Raw genomic sequence first — 20203 nt, 5'->3', positions numbered from 1 at the left:
TACTAACATCAATTCCACGGAATTTCCAAAAACAGAAGCCCATCGCCGTATTTTTTTTTTAAACACTCAAGTCATTCGGGTTGGACCTATCAATCGCTCGCAATCGCATTCGAAGACCGCGGTTAGGACTTTGAATGGAAATATTCATATAAACATCATAAATGAGTGAGGAATCAAAACGAGCCACTGGGTGTGGTCCTCATAATACTCGTAAAAAGAGTCTTGTTGGACATATGAATAATAATGCTCTGCATATATATACATGTGCATGGTACATTATCAACTTACATTATAAATAATAAAGTGTTGGTTTTTAACTGCGTAACAAATATATTTTTCAAATTAAAGCAGAGAAAATCTAATAATTGGACCACTCCATATATATATATATATATAAAGCTAAATGTATATGTATATAAAATATGCTACATCCCATATCCTTTTGTTTTCCCTTCTAAATATACATACTTGCAATACTATAACATTTTATGCATTTTGGTGGAAATTTTTTAATCAAAACTAGAACAATATCCGTGCACAATAAATTTATATAAACACACATATGCTAATATCAGACTATTTGGCTTTTCGCTACATAGTTGATGGATATACTCTATTTTTATTCTTGCTTTTCAATATGAACGTGAATTTTAAAATCAATAGACTAAGTAGCTTTACTAAGCAACTGTATCCGGGCAAATTCATATTAGCTTCAGGCGCTTCATTCATTGAACGTCAAACGTTTAGTAAACGACTTTTCTATTTAGATAGCATAACTTTTTTTGCCATTCATAGAGCGTTTATGTTTATTCCCGAATAGAACTAATAAGTTAAATTTGTTTTCTGCTCATTGATGACGCATTGATCGGTTTTTCGAATATATTAAATCATTCACTTAAGTTATTTAAAGTAACTTTTTTTTGTTTCACTTAGCAATAAACTATTTAATATAATAATTCCAAGGACATGCATGGCATCTACCAGAATCAAGGATACACAACTAGATCGCTTTTTACGAATATAAGAAAGAAAAAAAAAACAATCTGTACTTTTATTCAATTTTACGCGACTAGTCTTAGCTCAAAAAAAAAAAAAAAAAGTAAGAAAATTTTCTTCTTGGCTTTTATACTCACCGCTTCTATCTTAAGACTGAAAGAAATAGATTATGAGCAATGAGTAAACCATTTTTTTTCTTTTTTTTTTTTTTTACAAACTGAGATTCTCTTGCGCTATGGGTGTGCCTTTTGACTGATTTGTTGTCATTGATATTTTTAGTATCAACCAACTTCCAATATTTATGCCAAATTTGAAGCCGATATCTTCATTTTTGCGACTAGAGGTAACACAGGCAAATAGATAGACAGAGGGACAAACATACCTACATAGATACGGAATTTAATATTGATAAATAATGTATGTATTTTGTAAGGTATTTGAAGCCGCTTTAGGACGCACGTTTTTTGTGAAAGCAATATAATATCGTTACTCCATAATAATGGGTGAATGGATTTTGTAAAAATGCACTGAACCATTCAGAGTTCAGAAATTTTCAAATTTTAAGTTTCAACTTTAAGATTATTTATCTGCCTTGGCCACATTAACAAATATGTCGCATTCCAGTTTAAATAAATGCCTATAAGGAAAGAACCAAATAAATCAAGCTGTTTCGTATCATCGGTACATCTCAAACACTTTCCTTTCAACTGCAGTCGTATTGCGGATCTCGGCCATGTTGATCCCATACTTCAGATTTTCAAACATGAAATTATTATTATTTATGAGAATTTATCAGGATAATTTGAATTTAAAAACCACGGACGACGAAAGGCGGGATTTGAACAATCTTAGCCGAAGCCGGGCAAGTTTTCGGCTAAAATCTCGCCGAAAAATCGGCCCTTCACTCTTTAGGGAGTCGACACGAACCAACATGAGCTGATGCGATGTCGAGCGACATACAAGACAGACATCTAAAGTTGTACTGCAATAATTGAGGTCACGGTCTTGGAACGAAACCAACAGTCATAAGTTATTTCACTTTTTTAGTTATTTGAAGTTGATTATGCTACTCTTCTCTCTGTACATTCAATTTAAGACTAAATATTCCACTTTAACATATATCACTTTAAGAATTTCATTAATTAGCCAAAGTCGAACGGATCAGCAAACATATAAGAGTAAAACTAAGTTAGAATTTCTCTCTCCTGCTCGGTACGCTATACGAATGCTAAAGTTTATAAGAACTTGAACCTAAAAACTTCAGTTTGCCATCCCATTTGTTTACAAAAGCCTTTCAGATGTGATGATAGTTTCTGTCTCTCTTCCCATTTGCAATTTAAAATTAATAACTTAGAATCAAATAATAAAAACAATTAAATTTTCTGATATTTCTTCTAATTTTTTATAAACTATAACAAAAAGTTAAAGTAATCGATATCGAGAATCTATCTAAACAATTTGGTTGAAATTCAATTGTTAATAATGGGTCATATGAAAAGTCTTTGCGGCTTTTTTCGCGGTTTCAGGCTTCTTTCAGTAGCCAGACCTTTTCAATTGATTCCGAACTGTGCTGTGGTTGATGTTTAGTGCCTCCGCTATTCATGATAGCTTACGTGCCGGTGTTGCTCCACCAATTGCAAAATTTAATCGATTTTTTCGACCAGAGCGAGGTACATCTTTGACATCGTAATTTCCGGAACGGAATTGAGTAAACTATTCCTGAGTCCTTCACAGACAGTTTTTTCGCCACGTTTTTGACCGTTTTACTTTTTCTTATAGTAAAAAAGCATCACATAGAGTATTTCTTCAGATATTTCACCCACTTTTAAAACAATATAATTGTTTAGACGAGCATTAGAATTAGAAAACTATCTTTTAAGCACATATTCGTTTAAGACAATCAGGTAAGTGTTGCCCCATATATAGGCATTAACACAATCCCGCACAGACTTTCTATATAGCCTAATATAAGCATAATATAAACTTCGATCAATACCAGCAGCAAAACTATTTCTAGCTTAAAATTTAAACATCACTTAGTACTGACAGTTAAGAAGCATCGGATAAAAACCGAATCAAACGATCCGTCATTTTAATTACAGTACAGCACTTAATAATAATTGAAAATTGCAAAAGAGACATTGAGTAAAATAAACAGAGCAAACATCTTAGGAGTAAATGAAGAAACGAGTGATCGTAAATGGAAATATTAAAGTTTACAGTAACGGTTACTTTTACTTCTGCCTAAAAGTTCTTCTCAATTGCCTCCAATGGTGCATGTCAAGTTATTTGCGTAAACGAAATTTTATTTCGAATTCTCATAATCTTATTTTCAATACTTTATAACTCTACGATATGTAAACCATATTTCCAGACATATTTCTTTCCTTATTTGTATAGGCCGTCTTATGTGTGCGAATATCTTAAAAATGACTGCGCGATATTATCTCTATCATAGTACGTTTGTCAGCACATATACTTAATCTTTAATCAAACATTACTCATACGCCCTGATATATAATTGTTATCTTAAATAAGAGGTTGAAAATTCCACTTAAGAGATTAAATAAATGTAAAACAATTTATATGCCATTAAAACTATTGAGATAATTTAAAGTTTTGTTATTAAAAACAAAGAGCGATAAATATAAAAAAGCATTTACATGATATGAAAAATTTTACATTAAGAATATGACATAATAAAGACATACAAAAAAGTTTTTTTTTATTTTGGATGTTTTTTTTTATTAACATCAGTAAAAACCGAAAGAAGCATAAAAAAATGATCGTTCAAGCATGTCATTTAAAAACGTATGCAAATAAACAAAAAATGTGGAAAATTAATATGAAGGCTCTCGAAAAGTATTTATAAGTGAATAGCTTTATAGAATTAATTGAATTTTTATTGATTTTCATATCGTGCGTACACGAAACTGTTTTAACGTTGTATCAGTCAGCTAAATACTGCGTCAGCTTAATATCGATAAATAATATATATATATATATATATATATATAGATAGATACGAGAAAACGTGTGCTTTAATTTCTCATCAATTATTTATTTCAGGTTAATAAAAATGCACAACTGTTACCAAAGAATAGCGCAATTAATAACGGCGAACGAAAACGTTGGATACACGATCCCACCAGTAAGTATCATAAGGAGAGCATTTTCATTTTATTGTTCCTTAATTAAATTGTTTAAGAAAAAGGTTAATTCACAGTCCAACACGCGCATAGAGAAGAAAAAAGTGAAATTTCATTGAATCTTTTTCATCTTCTCGTCATTCGTTTTTTGGTTGAAAATAATTATTCAATCAAAAAGAAAACGGATCTATTCGCTTGATATCAATAGCTGGAAATATTATTTTTACTTGACTTATTTTCCAATACTGTTAACATTGGTTTACATTTTTTTTATTGTTTTTGTTCAAAACGCTATTAAAGCAAACCGAAGATATTTAGATCTTAGTATTTAAGGATAAACGAAGCTTTTAAACGTAGAACAAATAAATAAGTAGCTAAAGGCCGGTCAGAGATTTTTGAAAGCTATTTTTCTCTTGCATAGAAAAGTATATCAATTTTTATTGAACTCAATATTGACGAATCGGAAAAGACATCACTGTGTATTAAAAAAATTTACACTCGATAAGAAATTAAATGAATTTTTTATCCCCATCCTTCAGTTCAAGCAGTTTGTGTTAAAACACCTGCTCCTTTGGATGGCGATATTCAATTCTCGATTTAGCGTAAATCGTAAGTTATTAAAAAAATATATATTCAAATTTTCGCAAAAGGCTTCTGTAACTCGGAATCCGGTTGTGCATGTCCCTCTGTTCGTTCGTCCATCGGCCCGTATACCTATCTGCGCAATATCTGTAATAAACATTATTCTGTTGAAGATGTCGTTTATGGAATTTGTTAATTTCTCATCAATCCTGAATCCTCTTTTGCTTATTTGGAATCATATACTGATGAGTCGCATACATTACATTACATTACATTACATTACTTTTACATTTTCCCGACTTTGATCAGCGACATGCCATCGATAAAGGTTATCGACATACGACCTATTAACGCGACGGATATTGTCAGCTGCGTTAGAAATTTGTTTGCTAAATGTACAAGGCATAAAGTTTTGTGGACTGCGTTATTAACGGAACAGACAAGCGCTTTGTCGACGTTTATAATGAAATAACTCAACGATCAGGAAATTAAAATTTTCTTCCTGATGTGTGCTACCTTTATATTGTGCTACAATAATATTGAATTTATTTTGACTAAAATACTGTAGGGATTTTTATTATCTTATTCCCATATTGATGATAAATTTAACATTTTTTTTTTCCATTTTTTCTTTACATTAAATATCCGTTCAGGTGATCTGTGCCGCCCTTTAAATTGCAAGAAACGTGAAATATGTTTATTGGAGAATGAATACAGTGCTGTTTGTGTCTCGAAAAAAGAACTTCATAAAAATCGGTATAAATATTAAAATACGTAATGCGTTGATATAAAAATTGAATATGAAATCCTTCAATATATTTATTTATTTACTCTCGTATAGGGATGTGATCATAACTAAATCTAAGTATATAGAAGAGCAAGCCAAACATCGGGCCAATCAACATATAAATAAAAATAATAATATGAATAATGAAGATGAGGATGATGATGAGGATGATGAAGAAGAAGATGATGAGAATAACAACAGCAATGTGGACGATATTGAGGATACCATTAGCGATGATAAGAATCTGGATAATAACAATAATGATGAAATTGAATCCAAGGAAGATGATGTGTTTTACGAAAGTAATCCAGATATGGACAACAAGAACACTGACAATAATAACAACAATCACAATAACGATGATGATGAAGAAGAAGAGTAAGTATGAAAATGCAAACAATATAAGAAAAATATAAAGATAACGATAACAAAAGTTAATGAGAAATTTTTCTTTCACTATTCAACGAACCTCAAACAGAAAATGTACAAAAACAAAAGTAGAAAATCAAACAAGCAATGCGTGCTTGTACATACATGTATATGTGTTTACATCTTTTTAAGTGAGAATTTTCATTTTAAAATATTTTAAATATATACACGAACTTATCTGGAATTATTCCAGAAATAAAAAAAAAATGGAACAACATTCTTTATGCCGTACGGTCGTTCGTTGTACAGTTTACGTTATTACTCAAGCTCGAAAGGGCTTCTCATTCATTACAAATGAATTACATCGCATGCCATATATCGCATGTTAGTTTGTTATAATTTTCAATTTCGTTATATCGACATGATAGACTAGCGTGTGTTTATCATTACTGTTAGAAAGGAATGACGATACCGTTTGAACCATTTTCACGTTCCTTATAATAGGTGCTTGCATGTATTGCAACAAAATGATAAAGTAATGCAACGTATCAATGTACACAACGATTAAATTCGATGATTTTGACTTAACGTAACAGTTTTGCATCTAGTATTTTTATAAGCCTATGGTATTGCGGCTCTATCATGTCCCGAAATTGCAAGACTTATTGGACGTACATCCGGCCCAAATTGTTAAAGAGCTTTCGAATAGCTTAGCTTAGCTGATGAATCGACTGCCTCTAGACGTTTATATCCGATGAAAAAGATCCAAAAAGAACGCGAACGGCTACTACATGAAAATGTCATTTTGAATCGCTTCAACATCGCGATTTCATTCCTTGGCAGGCGCACGAGGAGAGGCGATACACAGTGAGTCTACTACGATAATCCTAAACGCCAAAAATCATCCATTAGTCGAGGAGAGCCATCCACATCGACACAGAACAGGAATACTGTTCCAAAAAAGGCCAGCAGTGACGGTTAACAGACTCAAAGTCGTGACAACGCATGACAACGCTCGGCCACGCGTTGCAAGATTTGTCAAGTATACACTGCTGCAGCTCGATAGGGAGGTTCTGCAGCACCCAGCGTAGTCATCGGACATATCGCCTTCTGACTGCTACTTCCGCTGGCATGCGGTTCGGGAATGCTGCAAAAAGTGCTAAAATCGCTATATTGTTATTTCGTTATATCGCCACGTTGCCAGAAATATGAGAAAAAGTTTTAGAAAATGGCGGAAAATATTTTAATTAATATTATATATGTTGTAACAAATTTTTTCAACAAATGAAAAATGATCAAAATACATGCAAGCACCCCATGAATTAAGTACATTTTATGTGAATAATTGTAGTTGTCTCAATACACGAAAGCGTGTTGTTACGTGATTTGAACTCTACCACATATAAAACAGATTTGTCTAAAGGAAAAATATTCACTTCTATTGAAGATTTGATAAGACCTTAAGTACTTTTTTGTGCATCCTTGAAGCCCAACAAACAATATGAAGCCAAACAACTACAAATCTGACGTCCATAGTCTGAAAACTAGCAAACATTTGTTTTGTTGTTGGTTTTTTAACCAGTAACACCTACTCTAATGAAATAGACTCTACTGTGATAGAGATTATTGCGTTCCTTTTTTCCCTTCTTTTCTCTTGTATACTGTTAATGTAAAGCCGAATAACTTCTTGGAAGTATTATATCAAAAGCTGTGTTGTATTAATGCCTGACATAGCCTATTAAAATCGAAGAGTAAAAGTAAACGAACAATATCGATGCACAATAACAAATAGTTTTTAATCTTTGGCTTTTTTTTTTTTTTTTTGAAACTCTTTCTCTTCACTTTCCTTAAGTGTTTTGAGGAAAAAACCTACATAAGGGGATAATATTAAAATCGCCTCACTTCATTCCAATATTTCTTTTAATGCCGGCTACCAAGATACTCTATCGCGTAGGAGGACTGAATATAGGCCAATGCAACATGCCTTCTGCTTTCCCTAAATAATGTTAAACATATTTTATTTTCTTGTATTAAATTATCGTTTGTGAGAACACGAATCTCATATTAAGTACCGATCGCTATATAAGACTATACCGTTTGATTTGAATAAAATATTCCCGACCATCACACGGGTATATGACAATGAAATTATATTAACTCGCATCAGATCGAACGTGCAATGACAGGGCAATTTTGCTTACACCAGATATCAAATTATGAAACGAGTTATTTACATATCCATTGCCGAAGTATGAGGGGAAAATAGATTATCTCCTGCGTTTTCAGGAAACCGGAATGCTCGTCAATATTATGATAAGGTGTATATGGGTATTCCACATGTATCCATAACTAGATTTAGCACTGCGCGTCCGTCTGTCTGTCTATGTGTCCTTTCTGTTAGCCTGTTTATGCGTCTTTATGACTTTATGACGTGTCTGTCTGGACATTTGTGTATTTGTCTGTGAATGACTTTGTTGTCCCTTACTTTTGCGACTATACATGTGGTCATAAAAGTTAAAATACGAAGCTTACAATCCCCTGGAGGCATCAATCTAAAAGGTGAAGAAATTTTAATTCTTAACGCAGACGTGGTTGTAATCCTGACATAAACACTAGCATGAAAGCTGTAATATAACGCATAGAAATGATTTGATATAAAACATTCCTAAAGCCTTCTAAAGGACTTGTAGTCAAACCCGATCCAAATTAAAAAAATTCTTTTACGATCCTAATATACTGCTTTAGGTTGTTACGCATTAAAGACTTCCAGGTAAGGGGGCATATGACGCTGACAAATAACATGGCCACACTCTTCTTCAAAACTACTAGCGTACGTACAATTCGGAAGATATTAAGTGTGACATCGAAAACCGATCATAACATTAAAAAGTTGGACTTTCACACTTGTCGGAAATTTTGACATCTTCAAAAACCTGCTCAGCATTTATTTTACTATTAATGCATTTAATTGACTCTGGTTGTTATTCAGTTATGCAAAAAATAATTTTACCAAAGATTAAAAGAAAAAAAATAGTCACAGATTTCGTATCAAGTTATTTTATAAAGCATTACATTAGCAGGTCAAAGTCGATTTCATTAGCACTCATCAGCAGTTTTTAAGAGATCTTGTCCTTGATGATGTTGCTTTTATGCTTAAAAAATCAATTGAATGAGAAAAAAAGAAAACGGAAATTTAGAAGAAATCAGGTCAAATTCATTTGCATCCATAAACTTATGGTATACATTAATTTTGTTCTTTGCTAAAATCTACATTTTTATTTTATCCTTACATACTCTGCTCAAGCGATATAATTTCGATTTCATTTGACCTAAACCTAAATTTCATATCATTTACAGCACGCAATGCTATTTATCTGCATTGCAAATGGAGTGAAAGTAAAAAAAAAAAATAAATAAAAAATGTTAAAAAACTATAACAACATAAACAAAATATAAAGCAAAGAAAAACCCTTGACTTACCTCCTTAGTTATTATTATCTGCATGCTGTCATTACCACACCAATCTTCAGAACCATGCATGCATGCAAAAGACAAGCATGCAAGCATGCATGCATGCATGCATGCATGTATGTCCGTATACATTTATTTTCTGCTTTTATTTTAGTTGTTGTTTTTTTCGCATGTCGTTATTTATAACAGTGATATCCTTTCATGTTACTTTTTACATTGCCTGCAAATACAAAAACGTATGAATAAATTTTTATTAGCCCCTTGCCATTGGGTATTGCATTCAACCGCAAAACAATATCACGTTACGTATGTAAAATACTGAATACGCTGAAAGTGAAAGTGAACAAACAACAACAACAACAACAATCGCAATCGCAAACATACCTAAATGAATGAATTTATATCAAGTTTTTTTTTTTTTTGTTTTTTTAATTTAACACACAGAAATAAAAAATGCACATAAATTTGCGGAAAATAAAATTAATGCAGATAACATTATTCGAGAGAAAAACAAAAAGCGCAAAAACAAAAAAAACAGCAAGTGTTTCTGTATGCTGTAGCAGCTACAGCGACACCAGCGACATGGCATGGATTTTGGCCGTTCGGTTGCTCTTATTAATTACATGCATATTATCAACTTATATATGTGCATATGTATGAGAGTAATTTTATTAATTAAAGAAAAATGGCACATGTACATGTACGCAATAAATAAAGTCCAATATAAATAAGAACTCAAACGGGTTCAATGGAGAAATATTTAACAATGAAAACAATTTAACGAAACAATTGGTGATAATATTACACAATGGCTACAGAACAATCATTTTTTGAACATATATAGAAAATAAATCTAAATTATTTATTTAATCTTAGACGATTTGTCTATGTTATTAACTTTTCCTCTTCCATTCAGTAAATCTTCTCACGTCTGGTACTTCTTTATTAATCTTTTTACCCTTTTAGTTGGTGGCATATTTAAGAGCGAATTTGACAACTATTGTGCTTATGTTGTTATGTCTTGTTCTTACATTTTTATTCTCTTTGGGGAAATTCTTCTGGATACCGATACTTTCGAGAAACGACTGCTGCTTGTCCCATGCAATTTGTCTTCAATTAATATCAATTTTTGCTCCTTAACACGACCATGTTGCATTTTCTTAACTGAATTTGTGCAATGACTCGAAATCATTTGTGACAGATTGAAATTTTCCTCCCTATATAGGCAGAGTAAAACACACGACCTGCGTATCGTAATTTAAAAAGCTTAAATGTAACGTTGTCCGTTCCCGTGATATCCGTGATTGCCACTCTTATAATCTTTCAAAATTGAATTTCGCTATACGTAAAGCTGTGTCCTTCATTGCATTTATAGATTCTGCACACCATACATCATCTTGTTTTGGAAATTTTCACACACAGATTTTATGTTTGAATGTGATTTTTGTGTTCTTCCGATTTGTTTGCCATTTTTTGTTTAATTTACTTATTTCTTTACTTTTTATACCCACCACTGAAGGATGGGGATATATTCATTTTGTTTTTTTTTTTTTTTTCATAATTATATGTAACACAGAAAGCATCAGAGACTCTATAAAGCCTATTTACATATTCTTGGTTAACGTGAAATACTGAATTGATTCAGCCATGTCTGTCCATCTAGAAGTCTATGTGTCTGCGTATTGTTTATTCTTGACACTCCCCTGTTCGCAAATATGAAGATATCAACTTCAAATTTGGTACAAAGATTGGAAGTTATCCCAAGCAGGTTGTTGGCGAAAATGGACCAAAGCGATCAGAGCAAAAGCCCGCAGTTTTTTCTTCAATGGGTATACGAGATTCGATGCCCGCGGAACACATCTTTCTTACTTGTTTTTACTTTTTTGATCGTAAGATTTTTTTATCCAAGAAAAGTTTCAATTCAGCTGGTAGAGGTTTCTTTTTCTAAAAAAAAAAAAACAAATAAAAATACTATACAGCTTGCAATTAAATTACCCTACGCCACCTTACAGTTATTCATATAATCAACTCTCGAAATAAGGCGTTGTAGAGGAAGTTGTCGAAAAAGTGGTCCTATCCACACCATTTTTAATAGCGTTCGCCCTTGCGCCAAAGAGCGTCGGTGCACAAAATTTCATCAAAATATCTGAAATTTTAGGGCCTATAGATTGCACACGAACAAATGCGGACTAACGGACCGGCAAGGTTGAATCGGGGTAGTAATACGAGAAAAGTCTAGCTCAAGTGTTTCTGGATATTGAATACATCCGCAAAAATTTAATATACTCTTGCATCGCAATTGATGCGATAAATAAATCGATAATTAATTATTTTTAACGAAGTTATTAATCTATCTTTGTAAAATTATCAGAACTCAAATTTCCACTTAACTTTTCAAATAAATTTCTTTTCCTTAACCACCTCTTCGAAATTTTGAAGTGGTTATTCCTTTAATTGTTGCCCTTGCATGCGAAAAATATTTATTGCAAAAGTATTCAATCTCATCGCAAAAGTTCATTTACACCTTTTGCACACTTTTAAGCAAAATTTAATTACTCGCAACAGTTTACAGTTTGATGTTGGTAATGGTCATACCTCCTTTTTATTCCTTTCTTTTTTCGGTCGTTTAGAAGTGTTGTTCACATAATTAATATTAATAATTTTAGATGCTACAAGAGTATGGATCTTTTTTTTTTGCGCACTATATATATTTAGTTCTTTGCAATTCTTTTCAGATGACAGCACAGTGTTACAATTGTTTAATAAATGAAAAATGAAATGAAATAGATGAAAATGTCAGTGTGTTCTTTTAGTTATTACTTCTTAAGATTGGGAAGTTGATGACTTTTTTCTGACTTATTCCTAGCTCTCTTTCTTTCGTAAAAAAAAAAAAGAGCACCAAACACCAGGAGAAGTATGCGACTAGGCATACTGCGTAGTATAAAGATGTAACACAGGCCAGCTTAACAAGACAAAATACAATGCCATCATATTAGTGTCGAATTCAAGACTTCAGCTAACAATTGGAGTGAAATTTCTTTAGTAAATTTTGCCGGCAAAGCGTCGGAAGGACTGTGTAAAGCGGAAAATTGAAAGCATTAAAGATGGAGTAAAGAGAGCAAGAGCTTGGCAAGTAAACATTGGTTAGGAGAACAATTTCAGGATGGCAGGAATACGCGTTACTTCGCAGAGTCACTTGGATTATTTATATACTCACTGGGACCGAAAATCTTGGACGTCGACCTAGAAACGAACTTTCCAAATAAATTTCGCTCGGCAGGCGATTTGGAAACCGAAGTGTTACACTTTGCAAACCCCTCGCTCGTCACATAGCAGTTGGACATATTGTAGCCTAAAGTGAAACTTAACAAAGTTTGGAACGGTGAAACCGATATCTTTAAACTTCCTAATACACGCCTTGAGAATTTGACGCTACCATTACATTTACACGTTAAATTACATGCAAATAATCGATTTTATCGCTTAAAAAACGAGAAGCAATGTAGTATAATGGCCTTGAAACTTATCTTGGTTGTCCATGAGCTTAAACTAATGCGGATTCTTGATGTGTTTGTTGATGTTAATATAAAAGATTTTCTCATAATAAAATTATCCTGTCATTACGTACGCTTTTAACGAAAAAAAAAAATATTTGTATTAAGTTTTAAATTAATAGTCGTTTGTCCGCTATGAGAAGTAAAACATGCGCGTTTTAATTTTTCACAGGCGCTTACAAATATTTTCAGATGTAGCGTATTTAGAGAAGACTTCCACAAGAAGACGGTAACATTCAAGAATTTAAATTATGATAACCTCCTCTCTGTTTCCGTCCCTTTTGGCTTAACTTTTAACATCTTGAAGAATGAAAATAAAGTTGGGGGTGGATTTACGTTGATTAATTTTCAGAATATAAACTGCGTTTGGTAAGTTACATTAATGAGCGAAAATCTATAACTGAACGGAAGTGGTACGCATTTCTCCAAACAAAAAAAAAATTTAAAGCAATTATACAGATACGCAATCTAATTGTAAAAAATTGTGTTCGTCAGAAAACTCATACAATTCGTTACATTATAAGTGCGCGCATCTTAACAATTAGATGAATGCTTGAGAGAACCAGATGCTTGAAATGCACTAAAGGTATAGTCATGAGATCAAAGTAGCCGCACGACTCAAGGCTATGCGCCTTTGATGCAATTTGCAACCAGTTTGCAATTTGCAAACGTCAATTCAAATTAACTGATGGTAAGCGAATGTGGACACGAATACATTCTTGTAGAATGTAAATAGCAACTCGCAATAAGCAAACGTATATTCAAATTAACTGAGGCTTTGCTTAAGATGGTCAGCGAAAAGACACAACGCAACAGATACTAGCTAAATTTCGAATGCGTCATAATACTGGAGAAGAGAATCAAGGAAAGCCGCTTATGTTATAACTAAAAACGAAACTGTGAGAATTCAATTCTCTTCCTCTTCAGCCAAAAATGTAAAGAACATTGTCAAAGAAACAGGAAAGAAGTTAAAAACGAAAGAAAAACCTGTGGATGTCTCTCTCTGGATTTTGTATGCACTTTTCTTCTTTGGTTCCATATTAACATCACTTGTGTCACAATCCTTACCGGTATAATAAGATTTTACGCTACTATCACATTATGGTTGGTTTTTTATATTTGGAAGCTCAATTTTAACATAGAAAAAAAAAGGCATAACTCTTTTTTAAAATAGTTTCAAGAATGTACATCACATGTAAAAATCGGCTTTAACTCAATAATATTCAACTGATGGTGACGTTAAGTCGACATTTCCATGAACAATTTTTTAAATGAGATTTGTGTAACTCATACCTTATAAACTGCATCAATTTTTTCCAATTGGTAATTAGTTTTCCAAGTAATAATGATGTTCATTTAATTCTGGTTGCGGTTGCCGCTTTTCAAATTCTCCTAAAAACTGATATTGGGATGTATAAGTAGCTTCAAATTCGTATCCATTACTTGTTTTTCAAAATGCATGTTCGCCTTCCTCTGCACTGATTAAACTTTTTCGCTTTTCTTGGGAACTGTATTTATATAAAGTGCCAAATTAGTAAGTACGGCAAGTTCATTATCAGTCATTAAAAGAAAAAAAAAGTTTCTTTTTTCCGTCATTATAATGAGCTTATTATAATAATATAAATAGATTACTCACGTTTTTACACTTGATCTTTGGTATCGAAAGGTGAAAAGTTTGCTTATTATGAAATTTTTTTTATAAACTTTTTGAAACTTTAAAAATTCTTACCGATGATCCGAAATTACCCGACCTAATTTAATCCAATTCTCTCATTATAAGCACTTGTTTTTATCTTTCAAGAAAAATTTGCATATTGTCAATGCTAATCTAATACACTTAATTTATTATTCTTAAAACTGAATATAATACGATCTTTAGGTTTTCTTTCTTATATAAAAAAAATTTTTTAAAACCTTAGATCTTCCTCAATTCAGAGATTATTTTCTATCACTTCTTAGGTAAATATACTCTTCGACGATTTCCAGGCTTAATCAAAATAATATGTTGAACATATGTACCCTTCAGAGAAAGAAAAAGTTAGTAGGTCAAGTCACCATTTTTTTTTTGTTTGTTTTTTATAGAAAGTGTTTGGAAGGAGGCCTTTATCTCCAGTATCATATTTTAATCTCTATTTCCAGAAATTTGGTCACCAAAGTGTTTGTTTGAATTATTTGATGAGTTTTTTCGATATATTTTTGATTTTATTTATTTATTGGTTATTTAAAAACCTTCAATGATGAAATTATGCTGGCTTATAGGTTATGTTAGACATATTGGTGGTAAAATTCATTTGTTCAGTTAATTAACATGCTGAAGTTGGTTGTGTTCTCGACATTGAACATGGAAATTCTAACCATAATATTCAAATTTCCAATTTACCAGCTGATCAGCTGACAGACTTATCAGAAAATAATAAAAACATGTCAAAGCAAGGGTATCTTTTTATGCAGATTGTACGTACGTGTAATTTGATGTAAAAATATTTTACTTTTGAATAGAGACAATGTCGACTTTTTTTAGTTTTATTATACATTTCTGCCACATTCCTTGAACACATCGCGGAAAGCCAGTGTTTATAAACGCAATTATTCTGTTACAGGGTTGCAAGGTGCACTTCACAATGTTTACTAACCTCGCAACTCTGCGTACAAATAAAAAAAGCAAAATCACTTTACTTTTCCTAGCGAAAGAGGTGACACTACAATATTGAGAGCTGTTAATATAAAAAAAAGTAAGAAAATTACTTATTTTCTAAAAACTATTTTCTTAGGAAAATTTTCGTTTTAATATATACGTTTAGCGTGAAGTACGTTCAAGAAACGAAAATGATATACCCCGAGACTAGATTTAAAGAAAGGAACGAACCAGCCCATAACATAAGCGATCTAGTTCTTGCCCTGGACGAACAAGCTATCGAGCTTTTATCCCGGATGTTGTCTGAGATTATTCTCATGATTAATCGTGGAGAAGTGCACTTCAATGAACAAGAAATGCGAAGCTTTATGATACTATGCCTGAAATATTACAGGATTTTTCAAAGGAATTGAAAAGCATGCCGAAATGCTAGAAATAGCTCTTCAAAATTTAAATTGAATTTTTAGTTCTCTGTGTTTGAATTCAATTTTTTTTCTTTTAACTTAATTTGTAAATTTTCGTTTTATCTGCAGAAATATATTAACTTATTATTATCATTTTGTTCCATTGCAAGTGCGCCCATTTTTTCATTTTTTTCTGAAGTTGAGGTTACCTAATAAAATTGTTTTTACTTTTGGCATTTTAATAAGTTTGCAAATTATCCAGCTTTTGTATCAATGTTTACGTCAAATCACGTGCTCTTTTAAGCAATCTAATCATAGGCAAAGTGGAATAATTTTGACAAAAAGTGTTTTTCCTCTTACACATTTTATAAAGCTCAAATAGTACTTCAAAAATAAGAGAGGATGAAGAGAATGAATACTTTATCTCAGAAAATGCGCATTTTTTTTTCTCAGGTGGCGACACAAGCGAAATTCATGGATTCAATCGGACAATGTACTATGGAGAACGATAGTTTTTCCACACAAAATCACATTCCTAGCAGTGAAAACAATTTTAACTCAACAGCTACATCAATTAGGAAAGTTGAATTTGGCATTTGATCATGGAAGGCAGACCCAATTTAAAAAGTGGAATTCGCATCGAAAACTCTTATCATGTATAACGATAATGAATCCCATAACACTCCATAGAGAGGCCACATGCATGAAAGCCCATCGTAACGCTAATTACTTGCATTGGCTTCCTAATAAAGAGAATTGGTATAAAATCCTTTCCTTGTGTTCATTATAAATTTTTTTCATTGATCAACATTTGATTCAAATAGATGTTCCTAGAAGTAGACCAGCGATTCCTGTAATTTTTCTGCTCAGATTTTTTTGTAAACAATAGGAAAACCTTGTAAGACTACAAATTTTTGTTTAAGTATGAAGGGCGTCGTCGTCGTTTAAATATATTTGCAGAAGCTGACTTTTATTTGGTTCTTCAGGTGATTTAAGTACAACAATAAATTTTTTTAAAATATTTTTAATCTTTTTTCCCAATTGTTTGAAAATAACCAGGCAACATCATCATCAACTTACCAAATAGTTTGCAAGGCATGAAATAATTTGAAACTTAAACATACGTGTTAAATACCACTGAAATTCCCACTGAAACTTTATTTAAATTACTCTTCGATATTCCCACATAACCAAAGCTGATTGCAATATAAAATATTTAAACCAATATCTACAAATCAATTTATATATTTATTTTTTGTTGCAGTTGGTGGTGCTCCTTATTTATCGCACCTAACTATATATACAAAGCGATAATTCAGAAATCATTTTTATCTCGTCGATATTTGCAATTAATATGAATCAGACATATAAGCGTAATAACGCAATGAAAATGATATAAAGTAATCGCAAAATTGTTTTAAATGTGAAAGCGGGTCTCAAGTTTTAGCTCCCATCAACAGAACTCGTTTTTCTATTCGCTGCAGTTTTATTTCGTTCAAAGTTTCCATCAGATTGAAACCTTGAATTCAAGAGAATATGTAGGTTTGTCAGCTATTGGCAAAACCATTTTGATAAATGAAAATTAAGAAGATCTGGTAGAATTTAACATATGTCCCCTTCGTTTGCGAGCTCAAAAAAAAAAAAAAGGTTCAGCTGGGATCGTGATCTGTTCATAAAACATGTATCAAGTGCTGGTAGAAAATAATTTCAGACAATGTAAATATAAAATAAATAAGGTCGAAATACCTGGCAGAATTGTCCTTAAGCTCCTTAGAAACCTAATGGTTATTGGTCAATTGATCATAATTTGGAAGAAGTTCCATAAATCCTATGTATTTGCTTGGAATGGTCGATGATGAAATACACAAATTTTTTTTTTTCTTATTACATACGCCGCTGCAAGTATAGACGAAATATTAGAAAATGATTTCATTTATCGTCATAATATGAAAAGAGAAATCATATAAACTATCTTTTCGTTCGATCATTACATAACTAATGATAGTGAGTAGAAAACAATTCGATCTAAACCGAACCTTTTTTTTTTATTTTGTATTTAATTTTAGAGAAAAGGTGCATTCAATGCAGTTAAATCTTTCTAAACGATAAAATCATGTTTTTGTTTGCTCATGAAAACTTTACAATAAATTGATTCCACAATACTTTTGTGTATAGATTTCTCTACAAATTTTATTCAATATACTTATTTTGAACAAGTGGGTGTGTAGATGGTGTTCTATCTACCTATATTTTAAAAGGGAACAATGTACAGAGAGAATTTTTATTTTATTTTACTTTTTCATTATTTTTACTTTAAATTCTATTTATTTTTTTAGATTAAATATATGATGATAGGATTGGGTATCTTTTATCACAAGTCGTTGACAGGCGGGCATTGTTTATATTACAGCAAACGCTTGTGTGCTTATATATATATATATTTGAATAGAATACATTATTATATACATATGTATACGAAAATAAATAAAACGTAGCGGTAAATTGAAAATGTTATACAGAGCTTGAAACGAACATTATATACATTCTTGAAGCCATGAACAAATAAATATAGACATATATATATATACATATATATGTGTGTGTAACTACGTATATATATATATATATATGTTGGGTCGATCTGCTATATTTGGTAAATTATTCATTACTATTGATCATTATTGATTCGATATTTTTACTTTTTCTCACACTTTCTTTGTTATTGCGAGTTTATTTAAGACAATCAGACCCACTTTCAAACTTATTATTTAAACTAGGCAAATATTTCCAACTTTAAGCCCCCCAATAAAAAAAAAGAGACACCGATATCGTTCAAGCGATGTAAAACTTCGCGTTGATAGATGTTCTTAGATTTGGCAAATAAAACAATAAAGCTAGCTTACCGCCATTTTTCGTTCAGAGATACAATAAAAATCAATTTCATTGAGATAAATTTTCAATTCCAGTGAACCCCTTACTATCAATAGGAAAACTAAACGCAAGGTACACAAAGTCATTGGTTAGAGTGTTAAAGTTGATAAATTTAATAGAAAAGATTTTTCTATCTTTTAAAAGTAAACAGAAGAAAGTGAAGAAAATGGAAAAGTTCGGCTTGAATTGTTAGGATGACAACCTTTCTAGCTCTTTGAAACTATTTAAAACAAAAGGCAGCCGGTACTAGATGCGCAATCAATATGTGATATAAACATTTGTGAGTTATAAAACTTAAAAGAAATTTCCACTACATCTTTTATGATGGATATATTTGGATTGTTAGAACTGCCAGTAATTTAAATAGCAAACGCTTCCCACAAGGCAAAGAAGCATTAACGGACGAAATCTAAAGGCTTAGTACATCAACTGGTTGTTTTATAGTTTGTAAAAGTATTGAGATGAGAAAATTTCGCTGTATGCACCTACGAAAGAAATGTCCTCCAAACTACAATCTATAAGAACACATGTTTTCGTGGCCAACGTTACGTCATACCTACGAAAATGTATCAAAGAATTATTTGCAATACATGAAACACTTATGTTGAAAACTATTGATGAAAGTCAATGATTTTAAAGCTTTGTCTATAAAAGAAACTTACCAAATAAATATATGAATTTAGTTGAAGAGAAGTACATATTACTTTCCATAGATATAATTTGATTTTTTCACTATCGAATAGGCTTTGACGAAATAGTGTTGGTTAATGTAAGTCTCTCTATATTACAGGGTTGTTGATTTTACTTCACCACTCGCCGTGCACATGTAGGTCGTAAATTCACCACCTAGATACATGAAAAAATTTCTTGATTTGTAAAGAACTGCTCAAAAAATTAATTTTCATGAAAATTCGTTCATTTTATAAATTATTGTAGAGCGAATAACAAGAATTGTCTTTAAAAAAGTATAATGACTGTTTGTGATAAAAAATACAAACGAAAGCTTAGCAAGAAGATCACTCATTTTCGTGGTTTGATATTAACTGCCCTTATTTATAAGGCAAAAGGCCAAGGCCAAACAACTGATAATCTCTCAAAGCTCTTTTCCGAAGCCATGGTTTTTTTTGAAAAAGAGGGGAACCCCCCCAATGAAGACGCCGTAAAGAGTCTTATGATGTCATCTTTCGAATATTATTGGAAAACTCATCGATTCTAACTATTTGGAGGAATTACGAAAATCTTCAGGGCCTAAACAGGAGACTTGCATTTTTATTTTATTTTCCAATGTTCCAATGCACTTATTCATGTTAATTTTCTATCATTTG

General features: G+C 31.8%; 1 protein-coding gene across 6 annotated transcripts in view; it reads left to right on the top strand.

Annotated features, from left to right (window-relative positions):
- The window catches only part of LOC119638049 (proteoglycan Cow), a 152417-nt gene that overhangs the window by 106351 nt on the left and 25863 nt on the right, over window positions 1–20203 (top strand). For all 6 annotated transcript variants that reach the window (XM_038034640.1, XM_038034639.1, XM_038034641.1 and 3 more), the window contains 3 exons: window positions 4066–4147; window positions 5381–5483; window positions 5569–5892. In XM_038034640.1, the coding sequence (XP_037890568.1) occupies window positions 4066–4147; window positions 5381–5483; window positions 5569–5892 (509 nt within the window). The remainder of the gene's footprint in view (window positions 1–4065; window positions 4148–5380; window positions 5484–5568; window positions 5893–20203) is intronic.

Source organism: Glossina fuscipes, unplaced genomic scaffold, assembly GCF_014805625.2.
Source record: "Glossina fuscipes isolate IAEA_lab_2018 unplaced genomic scaffold, Yale_Gfus_2 62, whole genome shotgun sequence".
Lineage (NCBI taxonomy): Eukaryota > Metazoa > Arthropoda > Insecta > Diptera > Glossinidae > Glossina > Glossina fuscipes.
The sequence above is the reverse complement of the archived record's forward strand: the minus strand, read 5'-3'. Positions and strand labels throughout refer to the sequence as shown.